Genomic DNA, 14,809 nt, shown 5'->3' with positions numbered 1-14,809 from the left:
GGCCGTATAAGTTGGGATGGCATGGGCCTGCATGCTAAAGTATACGAGTTCGGCCACAGCAGCGAGGAAGGACAGGCCCAACTCAACCTGCGCAGAGCACCTACGGGCCTGGATCGCTTCATCAGCCATGTTTCGACTCGACGGCAAAGTCGCCCTCGTCATAGGGCTCGGCCAGTCTGGCTCCGAGGGCTGGGGCATCGGCGCCGCATGTGCCGTCTCCCTCGCCCGCCAGGGCGCAACCATATTCGGTGGCAACCGTACGCTCGCCTCGGCGCAGCGTACAAAAGAAGCAGTCGAGGAGGCCTCCCAAGGACGGGAATGTACCGTGCTCGAGACTGACGCCACCAACTCAGTATCCGTCAAGGCCCTGGTGGACGCATGCATCGCGCAGCACGGCCGTATCGACATCCTCGTCACCAACGTCGGGCAGTCGCAGCCCGGCACCGCAGCGACCATGGCCGAGGACGTATGGGACGCGCAGCTGAGCATCAACCTGACGAGCGCGTACCTTGCGTGCCACCATGTCCTGCCTGTCATGGAGGCCCAGCAAACCGGCGGCTCCATCGTCTGCGTATCCAGCATCGCCGGCCTACGCTACATCGGCAAGGACCAGATCGCATACAACACGGCCAAGGCGGCGCTGCTGCAGTTTGTGCGCGCGACGGCCGTGTCGTATGCCGCCCGCGGGGTGCGCCTCAACGCCGTGGTGCCGGGCCTCATGGACACGCCATACATACGTGCCCTGGCGGACCGATTCGCCGTCGAGGGCGGCTACGAGGCGTTTCGCAAGACGCGCGACGCGCAGGTGCCCATGGGGAGGATGGGGGATGCGTGGGATGTGGCTAGCACGGTCGTCTTCCTGGCGTCGGATGAGGCGCGGTACGTCACGGGGCAGAAGCTGGTTGTCGATGGCGGCATCACGGGCTCGACGGGGAGGACTTGAGTGGCTTCAGTTTATGGCAATATTAGCTATGATGAATAAAGCCTTTGTTTACTTGAGGCGATTAGGCCAGGAGCATTCGCTGGCCATGCACACTATAGTCTGTCTCCGGGCCTAATATATCCAAAAACGTCTGCGTACTGTCGTTGCCCAAAACCTCGCGGAAAAAGTCAAAACTTTCCCAGCTCTCTCCCATATCGGCATCGTGAAAAGTCGACGCATCCATACCGAAGTGGTCAATCATTACGTTGCCTCCCGGATCAGCAGCTACGCCAGCGGATGGCGGCACAGCCGATGCCAGACCTTGGTTCAAACGACTGCTCGTCGTCGGCGTTTGGTCGCGACAGCCCACTCTGCTACTCGCACCCGGAGACGTAAGTTGCGTGGAAATGACCTCGAGAGTATCATCGGCGAGCAGCTCAAACTGCCTGTCCAGCTTGGAGAGCAGGTCCTCGTTCCATCGCTCGTTCATGATGGCCAGGCAGACCAAACACTTGCGCGACCAAGCCGGCAGGTCCACCAGGAAGAATCGTACGCCGGTGCGGGCGGCGAGCCGGTGACAGCAGGTTCTGGCCGTGACGAGCATGGTCAGGCCAGCGAATAGGACGCCCTGCACGAGCATCCAGGAGAGGGGCACGTTGCTCGTCCTCAGGACTTCCGTCATGTCCTCGATGTATGCACCGGCGGATTGGATGCAGCACTCGAGGGATTCATCGGAAGGGCGGGGACAGAGGGGGCTAGCTCGATGGAGGACAAATGTGGTGCCGTGATATAATCGGTCCCAGTAACTAAGTACCATTCGAGGTTAAAGCTGAACGAAAAGGGGGCAGAGGCCTAGGGGCTTAGACATGGTACCTATCGGCACTTCACGCACCTATGTGGATATGGGGCATGGGCATCTCGTGGGCAAATATCATGCAACTCCCTTCTCCACTCGTCCAGCTCAGCCTGCAAACTGGCGATGAAACCCTGGCGTTCCTGAAGCGAGACCTCGCGATCTCGGCTCCTGGCGTTGTAGACCTGCGACACGATCCTGCTTTGTATGCGCCGGTGCTTGATGTGATGAAGCCCAAAGGACAGGTCCCGCGAGTTCACGACAGGCAACCGGGCGGTGATATGCTCTTCGCCAATGGACGGTGGTCGACCCAAGTTGTATGCCAGGCTGATCTCTATAGAGTAGGCTGTCCAAAAGACGCGACTTCGCTCGGCCATGTCCCTATCAACGGCTTGTCCGTCCCTGGGAGCATAGTGCAGCCCTATCTCAATAGCCGTCTGCTTAATGCATCAGCTTCATCGGGCCATAGTTTAATGGAAGTACCTTTGAAGTTGCGTATAGTGACCTGAAAGGGGGAGGGAACATTGAACATGAACGTACTCGCATAGCCAGGTCGGCAAGTTGCCACTGACTGGACCCAATCGGCCCGTAGAAGGTGTATATACATATCAGCAGAATGATCTGGATGAACCAAATGCTCGGTCGCAGTTGTTCAAGATGGAGGTGAAAGTATCGCGATGCCATAGAGTAGAGATAAGCGGGTGGAACAGCCTTGTCCGAGACATTGGAATGGAAGAGATCGAGCTGTAGCTGCTTGATTGTGTTTGCACGATGTATTGCACCCAAGGCCATGACTAAATAAAAGAGGCCCATATCACGCCCTTGGGACTGATCGTCACTACTAGCTGTAGGCCTACTGCACCTAGCAACCAGGCCGTCCAGCCAGTCGAGATCAAACAGTGGATATAGAGGATGCACCCATATCTTATACGACTGCAGCAGGAGTCGAACCTCATCAGGCGATAGTGGTTGAGGCTTGTCAGGAGAGCCCGTCAATGTCTCGTTGTTGACAACGGGATGCCCCGGCCGCCCTCTCGATGCGTTTTGTGTTAGACCACTGGATCGCACGAGGGCAATTGCAACATTGGCAAAGAGAGCTCCGCTAGAAGGACCAAGATATCTCTGCTCCCCAGTCGCGTTTAGGGCGAGAAGGCCGATCTCTGAACCATTATCGTCATTTCTGGCCGAAGTATAGCTCGGGCTTGCCGCAGCTAAGCTAGGGCCGCCAGCACTTGCAGACGTGGAGCCATTTTGACAACATGAAGTAGCCGGCGACGTCTCCGCGTCGTCTTGACGCGGACAGAGGGCTTGTAAGGATGTACCAGTCGGGATAGTCGTACAAACTACGCCTGTCTTGCGGGATAACTCATTTTCGAGCCATTGAACTCTCATCTGAGCCTCTTTGAGGGCACTGATTTCCGATAAGCAAGGCACTGATATGTCCTTGATAGAACCTCCGCGTACCGCAGATTGTCGGCCCTTCGGGGCCGTGTATGTGGCTCACATTGGACTTGGACTTGGCTGCATTTTCGGCAGCCCGGGTAGCCGGTACACTGCAGACTCAACCGTGAGCTGGATTCCAGTCCAGACGCCCTTTCCTTGTTGCCGGATATGGGACTGGGCCTTACCCGAATCTTCTTCTCATGACAACGACTGCACGCCTGGACTGGAGTGCTGGCCATTCGCGCTGCTGGCCGGGGGTGCTTTGGGAGCATTGATGTCGGCGTCATGATTCCGCATGCGAGGCTTGGGTTGTCGTCTGAATGGATTGCTTAAATGACTTGATGCCGGCGATTTCGGCGCCGACTTGCCACGAATGAGTGTGGGGAAGAAACGCCGGGGAAGACATGGGGTAAGATGAGCCTGGGGATTGTGGGGATCATCTAGACGGGCCTGGAACAATCATCGCCGCTCCGTACATGGTTCATTGAACGTCCTTGACTTCATAAATGGCGGTACTACAATGTGCCCAGAATGTAGGCTGGATAATTCCTGTGTCAATATAAGCCCAGCTTGCGCAGCAGGACTTGCTTGCCTGCTTCAAGGAGGCGACAACTTATCGCAAGAACCCGCCGCCTTACATTGCGAGGGAGTTCATGTTCCGGGCCAACTACAAACGCTGCTCCGACCCGTGTTTGATGGGATCGATAGCGACCGCCCAACGCTGTTTCCCCCCTCCTTGGCGACTTGGCATGAACTTCCAGCCACACCGCGTTTCCTCATAACGGTTGGTCTTGGGCACACGCGCAGCCAACTACGTGGTGTTACTGGTTGGTGGCGATGTGGTGGGACACGCACGAAAAGGTAGGACAGTGGCATAAGCCAGCCAATGCCAAAAACCGCCCGTGCTCCCGGATCTTCAGCGCCGAACTTCCTTGTCGATGAATCGCCGGGCCCTGTGGACCGTACATCTGGGGAAATAGAAAAGCGTGGGAATGGCCATATCAACAATTGCCCACTCGATCTCATACATATCTCCTTTGGTCCATCTCTTCGCACGAGGAACCAATCATGGCAACACCTACGATCGTGGACGACAACGATGTCAAAGCCGACCCGGGCCAGCTCGAGTCCAGGGTGGTGCACCAAATAGGGATGGGGAAGCTGGACGCAGCTGCGGCAGAAGGCAGCAGCGGCCAGCTCCAAAGGAGTTTGAATAGCCGTCAAATTGGCATGTTTTCGATCGCAGGCTCAATCGGCACCGGCCTTCTAATCGCTACGGGTTCTACTCTTGCCAGCGGTGGTCCAGGCTCGATGCTGATATCGATGATCGTGCTGGGACTCGTCTGCTACAATGTGCTCGCTGCCTATGGCGAAATGTCCACGGCCTTTCCCATGGACAGAGGTTTCAGCGGCTATGCTACGCGTTTCGTCGATCCTGCTTACGGGTGAGCACATGAACCCATTTAACTAAAATATTTAGTTGACATTGGGTTCACTGCTAACATGCCATTTAAATTGCAGCTGTGCGACCGGCTTCAACTACTTTTGCAAGTATGTGGTGCTTTTGGCCAACAATCTCACTGCGTCAGGCCTCATTATGCAGTACTGGCTACCACACATCAACGTCGGTGTTTGGGTTATCACATTCGCCGTTCCGATCATCTGCATCAACGTAGGCTCCCCTATCATCCTGGCTTTCGTAAACTTGGACAAGAGTACCCTAACAGTCGATTTGTCTCTCTAGTTCTGTCCGGTCAGGGTGTTCGGAGAGGTCGAGTTTGTTTCCTCGATCATCAAGACACTTGTGATCGTGGGGCTGATGCTCGTGTGTCTCGTCATTGACCTTGGCGGAGGACCCAAGGGCGACAGACTCGGGTTCCGTTACTGGCGCGATCCTGGTGCGTTCGCGGCTTACAAGCTCCAAGGATCCACGGGTAGATTCTTGGGCTGGTGGGCATGCATGGTGAACGCCGGATTCGTATACATGGGAACGGAGATGGTCGGATTGACGTTTGGAGAAGCGGGCAAGCCGTGGAAGGTGGTCCCAAAAGCCATCCGACAGACGGCTTGGCGGATTTCCTTTCTCTACATCGGCGGTATTCTCGTACTGGGCATGGTGGTGCCTTACAATAGTCCCGGCTTGATCGCTGCGACTAAACAAAAGACTGGAGCTAGTAAGTGCAAAATCGCCATGAGTAACGATATTCTTACTCACCATAATCTTCGCAGGTGCATCGCCGTTCATCGTGGCCATCAAAGAGGCGGGTATCCATACCCTACCGGACCTCATCAACGGCTGCTTGCTCGTCTTTGTACTTAGCGCAGCCAACTCAGGTGATTCCTTCTTAACCTCCCTGGAGCACGCTATTGCTAAGACCTGCAGATATCTACATCGCCTCCCGGACACTCTTTGGGCTTGCTCGAGATGGTCACTTGCCCAAGATCTTCGCCAAAACTCACGGCAGCGTCCCCACCATGGCGGTGGGTGCGTCTTCGCTGTTCTTTCTTCTGGCACTCATGAACACTACCGAGAGTAGCAGCACCGTGTTCAAGAACTTGGTGTCGCTTGCTACCGTGTTTGGGCTCTTCAATTGGATTAGCATAATGGTCTCTTACCTGGCGTTCCGACGTGGTATGAGCGCACAGAGCATCCCGCGCACAGCCTTGCCATTCAAAGAGCGCTGGATGACGCTGCGGATAACCGTGAGTCTGTGTATCACATGTATCATTGTTTTCTTCAACGGTAGGTGGTTTCGACTTTCCCAAGCTTCGGGGCATGACCCTTGGCAAAAGAGCACTCGAACATGCATGTGCTGACCCGTGCGGCCATCTCTTAGGAGTTACTACCTTCATTCCCTCCTTCCAAGTCAAAGCATTCGTCTTTGCGTATACCGGTATCCCTGTCCATCTCGGTCTGATTTTCGGGGCGAAGCTGCTTCTCCGGACTTCACGCGTAAAGCCAAAGTTGATGGACCTCAGTACCGGTTTGATCACTGCTGGAGATATAGAGAGATGGGAATCTGCCGAGCCAAGCGCAACAACTCCCTCCGAGAAGTCCTCAGTTTCAGGCTGGATCCGTCGGGTGATGAGGAGATAATGAGTTTGGATTGGCCTTGCGTGACGCAATGGTAGCAGACGAAACAGGACGTGGAGGATGGCCCGTAATATACCACTTACGAGACCTGGACACGGGATGTAATGATATGGAGGCAGGATTCAACCGACGTGACTCACGCAATCGAGTTTATGGTTAAAGCCATATTGTTAGCTGTTTATCTATGTATATTTTACAGAACTCCGAGACGTAGAGATGTCGAGGGAGCTGACGTGTAATTACAGTATCATTCGTGTCGTCCAGGCTGGCGCTGTATCAGGGCGGCCCAGTATCGCCCCCGCGATTGCATCAATTCCCAACCATGGGCGTCGGGGGCGTCGGAATCGGCGGCGGTGCCGTGCCCCTCACATACTTTGTGTGCTGTCCCATAGTGACAATGACCTCACTCCCGTCCTCCGCCACCTTGACGATCTTGACCGTCACAAACGCCAAGCTCCCGCCGACCTTCTCCGCGCGTGTCTCGATGCGCACCTTGTCGCCGACGCGCGCTATGCTGAGGTAGCTGATGTGCATGTCGACGCTCGCGCCCGTCGCCTCGCGCAGGTCCGTCGACGCAATGGCCAGCCCCGTCGTGAAGTCGATGATGGTGGCCGACACGGCGCCGTGCAGGCCGCCCTTGCTGTTGACGTGCGTGGGCGTCAGCGTCAGCGTCGTGACGGCCAGTCCGTGGGACGCGGACTCGAGCCGGATCGTCGGCAGGATGAGGCCGTAGATGGGGCTGGCTTGGAGGAGGCGCTCCAGCAGCGCCTGGACGTGCGCCGTGCGCCGGATCGTGGCCTCGGGGCTGTCGTCGCCGGCCTGAGACGCCATTGCCTTTCTTGCCGCAGGTCTGCGCTTGGCTGCTGTAGTCTGCGATGCCGGGGCGATGATCCCACGTTCAGTATAGCGAGGGCAGACCGGTACGTGAGCTGGCGGTTTGGAACGGTGAACTTTGCGCTGATGTGAGTGAGTGAATGAGTGAGTGATTACCTTGGTGAGTCCTCGGTGACCGACAATTTTTTTGCCGGCCCAAGATCCGACCGCCGGATCGGAGGCAGACCCACATCGGCGGACTTGTTCCGTCCGTCTGGTGTAAGTCAACCTTGGTCATACACTCATTCACTACCGAATGCGCAACAGACTTGCTGTTAAAGTAAAAGAAGGTACAATACGCTATAGAACAGCCCTGCGGGCACCGCTCCGGTATAAAGCTAAACACTATAGATAACACGTCGCAACACCACCACCGTACACACTATACAACATTGACTATGGCGGCATCCCCTCCCCTTACAGTTCATTCCGACTTGCGTGCATTAAGGTCCACTTAGAGAGCAACGGCGACGGCCCAGAAGCTAGCAAAGACGGCAGCGACGACGCTGAGCTCAGAGCGGCCGGCCGAGGCAGTCACGACGACACTGCTCTTGGTGGGGGACGCGCTGCCGCCGCCAGCGCCGCCGTTGCCGCCGTTGCCGGCCGCAGCAGATGATGTCTTGACACCGGAAGAAATGTTGCCGGTGCCGCCCGCGGAGGACGACACCTTGGTACCAGAGGTCGTGTAAGGCGCCGAGGTGGTGCCAGTCTTGACGCCAGTCGTCGTGGCCCCCGCCGACGAGGTAGCGGAGCCGGTAGCGGAGCCGGTGCTGCCGCTTCCCGAGCTCTTGGCCGAGGACGAAGGCGAGGCACTGCCAGTGGCAGTGCCAGTGCCGGAGCCTCCGGTTGAAGAGGCGCCGGTCGTTGTGGCGGAGCCTCCCGTGGAGGAGCTTCCGGCGGCCGTGGTGGTCGCGTCAGTGCTGCCGCAGGGCGTCGTCGGGCTGGCCGTGACGCAGCTGCACATGGCCTGGACCGAGGTGACGACCTGCAGGGCAGTGTTCAGGCCGCAGCCATCGGTGACGCAGGCCAGAGCGGCGGCCTGGATGTCGGCGCTCTTGGAGCACTGGCACGCATAGTCGGATGTCTGGCACTTAGCGGCGGTGACGGCAGCCGACTGGATGCACGACTTGGCGCAGTTGGGGACAGCGTCGGCCGACTTCTGGCAAGGCGAGACAGAGTCACAAGCCTGAACGGCAGCCACAAGGGCCAAGAGGCTGAAGGCAGAGGTCCGCATATTGAACGAGCGCTGATGCTTCCCTAACGAGGCAGGAGGCAGACCTTTTTGTCGTATGTTTTGGATGTAGCGAGTGAAATCGGCGAGACCCGAAGAATTGTCAAGTACATACGACGTGGACGGGGGACCCAGGAGTGGGCAACTACTTACTTATATCACTGGCCTACGGCACAATACCTGATTGACGGGTTGACAGTCCCCTCGGTGAGGAGACTGGCGGTCATGGGGACTGAGCATCCCACCAAGGAGTCGAGTGTGGTTACATTGGCCAACCCCAGAGCACGGACAGCCAACATGTCTCAACGACGTTGACGTGCGGTTACGAGTTGACGCAATCCAATGACAACAGCCCGAACCCTTGCCTCGACAGATCAGGGTCTGAAAGGGTCAAGGTATTGAGACAGGAATACAGAATCCACACGAGAATCGTATGGGCGGCTGCCGCGCGTTGACTGAAAGATCCCAGGTCGACATGCGAAAGTAGCATCACATTCGTCACCATTTCCAGCAGAACTGCACTCCATGCACAGTGTTCGTGTAAATGGAGAAGGGTTGGGCGCTTGCCACTCGCTTACCCCAGCTTTCTTTACCGTCATGTCTTCTGATTCTGCGTCCGAGTGTCGTGACCGCCCTATTTTCCCCGGTTGTTACTTGTGGCTTCGACTCTAGATACTGGCTCGGCTTGACCGAGCCGCGGCCCGTGTTGGTTGTGGACAAGTCTTGGCCGGTAAGCATGGACCACATTCCTTGTAAGAAGTGAGGGCATTGTCGACAACCGGCCCCGCGCGATGATGCACTAGGTGAACTGCCGAATATTGTGATACCGTTGATGAAGAATTGAGAACGTGGAGTGAGAAGTTGCCTCCGCCATTGAGCTTAACCCGGCGCGTCTTAAGGGAAAACAAATACAATGCGCCGGGCATCTGGCGTCGCTGAGGTGTGGTGTTCCGCATCATGTGCACATGAGAGATGAACGTCGCGACTCGCGAGGCTGCCCAACTGAATCGGTTTTCAGGTGAGAAACGAGTCTCGTCGCGGCGCCTATGCCGGACTGACTTCGTCGTGCAGCGGTTTCAAGAACCAGGCTGGGGTTCGTCTTGGTCCAAAGAGTTCAGCGCCAGCGATCGCAGAGACTCCAAACTAACGATCGCACGTCGCCACGGAGCTGAAGCAGACGGCATGGCAGGAAGCTTGGTTCGTCTGCGCGGCTTTCGCAATGGGCACTGTCCGCATTGCCAACATGTCGACTCCCTTGCACGGGTCGACGAGGGAGCACCTCCTCCATGCCTAATGGCCAAAGCAGGGGGTAGTTAAGCCGATAGAATGTGCCGAACTTGACCAAAGGCCCTGTGAGAGTTCCCGGAACCGTCCACTGATCCCGCCGCAAAGTCCACACGAAGATGATCTGGCCAAGCCCCGTTGAGCAAACGCCTCTGCAGCTTTGACATGCGCAAGATGCCGGGGTGGCTGCGTTTTGAACACCGTCTGCCTTGGGCCGCATCCTCGTTCAGGTCCATGGGGTTGCATGCAGCAACTGTCTAAGCAATATGGCCGAGACAATCTCCGTCTGGCCCGGGGTTCATGCCACCAGGCTTCGTACAACAAGGCAGCCAGACGTGTGCCGCACATATGGAACACGAGAATGGGGGACTGGCCATTGGTTCGAGCGATGCGAACAGAATTGGTGGGTGTTGGGCGAGCAATCTCCGACCGCCGACAGTTGACGACATTCCACAAGATGGTGTGCAGCCCTTCATGCGAATACCCCGGATAATTCTTGTTTGGCAGTGGCTGGCCTTGTGAGTATCAGGGTACGCAGATCTTCCCATCTGCCGTACGCATGGACAATCGCAGAGGCGGTCCGTCGGCGACTGGTCGGGGGCACCACGCGACGGAGCCAACGGGAGTAAGGGCCGGGAACCCCCGCCATCGTTGGGGCCGTTCTTCCTCTCGTTCCAAACAACGCACCGTCCGAGAAACAAATAAATCGGTGCCTGCTGTGCTTAACTTGCGCTGAGCAGAAAACAGAGAAGAAGAAAAGGCTCACTAGGATTGCATGGATGTGTATGCTATGAGCTTGCACCTTGCATTTCAACCTGGTCCCACGGTTGGTGTCGATGACCCGGCAAATTCCATGGAGCACGGGCTGTCACCGACTCACCGTACTCTGTACCCAACAACTGTATTCGTACTCCGTAGACTGCCATCAATCGTCGACCGTGGGTCGAGCCATGAGCACAAAGCTACATACATACACGCTCGATGGATACTGTAGTCGGCCGTCACCGTAAGTGGGCAGCAAGAATAGTCGCTTCCTAAAGGCAATCCCGCAGTTCGATGGACACCGGAATTTGGCCGCCAAAGCCGACGGTCCTTGCCGGATTTGTAGGGCTCTTGTCGCTCGTTCCGGCCAAGTCCAAGCGCTGCTGTTGTCGGGGGCGGATGATGCCGATGTCCCAGCACCATCATCTGGCGCTAGGGCCGCCCTGCGCACTTGTCACCGCCAGTCGTTCGATAGTCTCGATCGGTGGCCTGTCACGGCTGAATCGATCTTGCGGTAATGCAGGAGCTGAGCTGAGTGCCTGGATCACAGTCAGATTCCAAGGCTTTGTTCGTCATCGACAGACGCCAGGCCATCACCATTGCCCTCTTAATCCAAACGGTTCCATCGTGTGCGCCGGTCGACCTGCCCAAGGGATTCGTTTCAATTCCTGCATGTCTCATCACGGCTCTGCGTAAGCCCCATTGGCCCATTGAGTTTGGGGACGCAGCCCAACATGTCGCGCAATCTACCCCGCCTCGCTCGTGGCCGTTCGACAGAGTTTGAAGGCTTGCGTGGGCTGCCGCTCGGCGTGTTGGTAGTTTCTCCTTTGTAGAGTTGATCCAGATTGAAGACCGGTAATCGCTCTTCGTCTTCAAAATACCATGTCTGGCCCAGCTGGTCCTCGGCCAACGCTCGACCACATCGTCATCCTCGTGTCGCACCAGACGCTCCAGACCATCCCGGATCGACTCCAGGATGTGCTAGTCGTGGCTCCTGGAGGCGCGCACGCCGATGGGCTCACGTCCAATAAACTCATCCTCCTGGCCGATGGTGTCTACATCGAGTTCATCGCCTTTTTCGACGACGTCGACCCCGAGCGACGGAGGCGGCATCGCTGGGGAAATCTAAAGGAGAACAACATCGTCGACTGGGCGTACACGTTACCCCACGAAGGCGGTTTCGGGGCCGTGCAGCAACGCGTCGCCGATGCACAAGCAGGCTACACCTACGACGACCCGGTAGCCGGTGGCAGAACGAAGCCAGACGGTACGGTAATAAGATGGGCAGTCGCCACTGGACGGACAGCCGACGGGAGCCCTTCCTGGCCCGGATGGGTGCCATTTTGGTGCCTGGATCGCACGCCGCGGAACCTAAGGGTGCCATACGAAGAACACCCTGAGCAAGTCCTGCATCCGTGCGGCGCGAGAGGCGTTTCGTCAGTATCGCTGGCAGTGCCGTGGCAGTTTCTCACGCCGCTGGGTCAGGTGTACGATGCCGTCCACAACGCCTCGAGCTCCGTGTCTGTTTACGGCATCGAGCGGTACTGGCATTTTGGCGTGCCGTCCGAGTCGACCGAGGGAAAGCATGTCATCTTGCTGTCGGGGACGGACGGCGCGTCTGGAATACGGCTCGCATTGCAGGGAGATGGGCGAGGACGGATATCGCTGGAGCTCTTGCCAGGACTGCTGCTGGAGGTGGAGTGAGGTCGGGTGGACTCAGCGCAGCACGGGACAGTGTCGGCCGTGAACAAGCTTACGATATAAGATGAGGGACAAAATCTGGAGATTGAGAGTAGACGCTACGGTCTCTTACATGAGGAATCTTCAGCTGTGTATATTGTGTCTGGTGCCTTCCCCTTTCGCCGGGTCCGTCGTGGGTTTTCGGGCAAGCGCCTCGACTCGAGATCTGGGACGCTCCTTCCGTCACGGTGCACCCTTGCAGCTCGGTTGTGGGGCCATCTGGCTGTTTTGTGCCTGGCAGGTGGGCCAATGGCAGGCAGCCACTCATCACCCCCAGAGCTCCTCAGCGACCACACCACCAGTAGCTCCAATCGTCCAAACTCGCAATTGCGTAGCCTCACCAGCCTGCGACAACCTGCGACAGCCTCGCCGCCTTGGCAATGCCCCTTCGCATTGCCAATCAATCCGCGCATATCCGCTCTCGTTGGAACGCAATTGGCATAGAATAGCTCCCCTACCGATCGCGCATTGCTTCCCGCGCCGCGACGATGCCGCACGACGAGAACGCGCACGACGACACGTCGACCAACGCGGGCGGCGACGTGGAGATGGGCGAGGAGGCGAGCACCGCCGCGCACCAGGAAGAGGGGGGTGGTGATGGCGCAGACACGTCCATGGTAGCTGAGGAGAGCGCCCCGCCCGCGCGAACGAGCTTCACCAGCTACCTGCAGAGCCCGATTGTGAACCTGCTGGTCGGCCAGGGCGACGAGCAAACGCTCCTCTCGGCGCATCAGGCCCTGCTCGTGCAGAGCCCGTACTTCGAGACTGCCTGCCAGGGCTTCGTCGACGATGGCAGTGTGAGCCGCCAATTCCCGACCTGTTGCGCGCCTGGCGCGCGTGCCATGCCACTGACCGCGATCCCGTAGCCGCGACAAATCGAGCTCCCCGACATGAACCTCGACACGGTGGGCTCGTTCCTTGAGTTCCTCTATACGGGCGAATACTTCCCCAAGAAGCTGCCCGGCCAGCGCGTCCTCGAATCCGACCCCAGCCTGCCGGCCGTCGACGACACGGGCGTCCACCTGCTGAAGCACGCGCGCCTGTATACCCTGGCCGAGAAGTTCGGCATGACGAACCTGCGAACTCTGGCCAGCTCCAAGATTCACTGCGTCAACTCCACTGCCAAGGGCGAGATCACGTACGCCCGCTATGTCTACGCCAACACCAGCAACGACGACAAGACGGTTCGCGCGCCGATTGCCAGCTTCTGGGCCACGCGCTCGCACACCCTGCGCGCCGAGGCCGAGGACGAGTTCAAGTCGCTGTGCTTGGAGTACCCCCAGTTCGGATACGACGTCCTCAGTATGTCTCCCTTCCGCGGTCAGTGGTGGATTACAGTTGCTAACAGTGAGAAGCGCGTGTCCTCGACGACAAGCTCAAGCGGGAGCGCAACGAGAAGATGCACCCGGCAACGGGAAGCGGTCGAAAGAGGGCGCGACACAGCAGCGGTGGCGGCGGCGGTGGCGCGTAGGCGGTTGGAGTCATGTTTGTGTACATTACCTCGGCGGGAGCAGGCTTGGATCTCAAGGCTGTATAATAGCTGTTTGCTACACAATTGGGCTCGTCTGGCGGCGTTGAGCGAATTGCTTGAGTGAATTGATGTGCTACTTGCGGTACCGCCGAAAGGCGCCAGGTTGACAATGTGAGGGAACACCAGGCGACGATCGACTACTGGTTAGATGACGTTGCGTTGACATAGTCACAGCTCTCGCATGGCAGGAACGCGTCCGGTCAATGGTGAGCACATCGCTCTCGCTCTTAGGTTGTCGACGGCCGACTAAGTGGATGGGCGTGTCAAAAGCTGTGGCAGGACCTATCAACTTGGTCGTTGGGTGAGTTGGAAGAAATTTCTCGCCACGATGGGTAACCTCAAATACTCAACTTGCTCTTGAATCGAATCTTTTCGTTATACTTCAGCCCTGGACGATCTGCAGCGCGTCAAGGGTGTACTGTCCACTGACGAGGGTTGGCTCGAAGGATTCCTACGTGATGGCCAAGCAGCCTCGCCAGGTCTCTTGTGGCACCCACGTTGCACGGCATCTCTTGGTGAGCTTCAATTCTATCCCCGCCGTCATTGCGACCGTTACAACGGGTTGAGCCCCGGGACCGGCCGACAGGGGATGCCGGCGGAGTTGGCAGCATTTGAAGAGGTTGGAGCTATAGGGTGAGTACTTTTTGAGGCGCTGCAGGTATACTTCGTATGGACAATGCTCTTGGCTTATGCACCACTCGGTCTTGGCCTGCTGCGAGGGCTTTTTTTTCTTGCATCCCTTAACTCACATTTTATAGGTCATTCGAGTTATAAACCCATCTCCTCCGCGACGCTGGAAACCACCGAGTGTGGGGGAACTGTCGGAGGTCTTCGTAACGGCACGTCCTGCCTTCCGGTCGAAGTCTGACCATTCTTGAACATACAAGCAGCGCAGACAGGACGACGGCAGAGAATGCAGATACGTTTCAGACTGATCATGAACTCTGCTGGGTGTCTGGGCCCCCACCTGTCTAGTGCGTAGGCACATGCATGCAGGGTCGTGAACAAAACGGCGCTGAATTCGCCCGAGCGGGTGGGACATAACTAGCACTGGCAAGGATGACGCTGGGAAGCGA

General features: G+C 57.5%; 7 protein-coding genes across 7 annotated transcripts; 4 read left to right on the top strand and 3 right to left on the bottom strand.

Moving 5' to 3' along the window:
- Window positions 1-127: 127 nt before the first annotated feature.
- On the top strand, window positions 128-943 carry PLICBS_003222 (uncharacterized protein; the record flags this gene model as incomplete). Its single annotated transcript, XM_018322956.2, has 1 exon — window positions 128-943. The coding sequence occupies one exon, from the start codon at window positions 128-130 to the stop codon at window positions 941-943; it is 816 nt and encodes a 271-aa protein (XP_018178186.2).
- A 240-nt stretch (window positions 944-1,183) lies between these two features.
- Window positions 1,184-2,567, bottom strand: PLICBS_003221 (uncharacterized protein; the record flags this gene model as incomplete). Its single annotated transcript, XM_065600184.1, has 4 exons — window positions 1,184-1,207; window positions 1,293-1,728; window positions 1,815-2,212; window positions 2,316-2,567. The coding sequence occupies 4 exons, from the start codon at window positions 2,565-2,567 to the stop codon at window positions 1,184-1,186; spliced, it is 1,110 nt and encodes a 369-aa protein (XP_065456256.1).
- A 1,719-nt stretch (window positions 2,568-4,286) lies between these two features.
- Window positions 4,287-6,226, top strand: PLICBS_003220 (uncharacterized protein; the record flags this gene model as incomplete). The annotated part of the gene is made up of 7 exons (XM_018322954.2): window positions 4,287-4,663; window positions 4,740-4,890; window positions 4,963-5,392; window positions 5,448-5,552; window positions 5,602-5,961; window positions 6,056-6,171; window positions 6,221-6,226. 7 exons carry the CDS (start codon window positions 4,287-4,289, stop codon window positions 6,224-6,226), a joined length of 1,545 nt encoding a protein of 514 aa, XP_018178184.2.
- Window positions 6,227-6,621: 395 nt separating this feature from the next.
- Window positions 6,622-7,143, bottom strand: PLICBS_003219 (uncharacterized protein; the record flags this gene model as incomplete). Its single annotated transcript, XM_018322953.2, has 1 exon — window positions 6,622-7,143. The coding sequence occupies one exon, from the start codon at window positions 7,141-7,143 to the stop codon at window positions 6,622-6,624; it is 522 nt and encodes a 173-aa protein (XP_018178183.1).
- A 496-nt stretch (window positions 7,144-7,639) lies between these two features.
- Window positions 7,640-8,419, bottom strand: PLICBS_003218 (uncharacterized protein; the record flags this gene model as incomplete). The annotated part of the gene is made up of 1 exon (XM_018322952.2): window positions 7,640-8,419. The coding sequence occupies one exon, from the start codon at window positions 8,417-8,419 to the stop codon at window positions 7,640-7,642; it is 780 nt and encodes a 259-aa protein (XP_018178182.2).
- A 2,925-nt stretch (window positions 8,420-11,344) lies between these two features.
- Window positions 11,345-12,166, top strand: PLICBS_003217 (uncharacterized protein; the record flags this gene model as incomplete). Its single annotated transcript, XM_065600183.1, has 1 exon — window positions 11,345-12,166. The coding sequence occupies one exon, from the start codon at window positions 11,345-11,347 to the stop codon at window positions 12,164-12,166; it is 822 nt and encodes a 273-aa protein (XP_065456255.1).
- Window positions 12,167-12,690: 524 nt separating this feature from the next.
- PLICBS_003216 (uncharacterized protein) lies at window positions 12,691-13,673 on the top strand (the record flags this gene model as incomplete). Its single annotated transcript, XM_018322950.1, has 3 exons — window positions 12,691-12,999; window positions 13,069-13,504; window positions 13,558-13,673. The coding sequence occupies 3 exons, from the start codon at window positions 12,691-12,693 to the stop codon at window positions 13,671-13,673; spliced, it is 861 nt and encodes a 286-aa protein (XP_018178180.1).
- Window positions 13,674-14,809: the final 1,136 nt, after the last annotated feature.

Source organism: Purpureocillium lilacinum (genome assembly GCF_023168085.1).
Source record: "Purpureocillium lilacinum CBS 284.36 DNA, scaffold_2, whole genome shotgun sequence".
Classification (NCBI taxonomy): domain Eukaryota; kingdom Fungi; phylum Ascomycota; class Sordariomycetes; order Hypocreales; family Ophiocordycipitaceae; genus Purpureocillium; species Purpureocillium lilacinum.
This window is presented reverse-complemented; position numbering and strand designations above follow the sequence as displayed.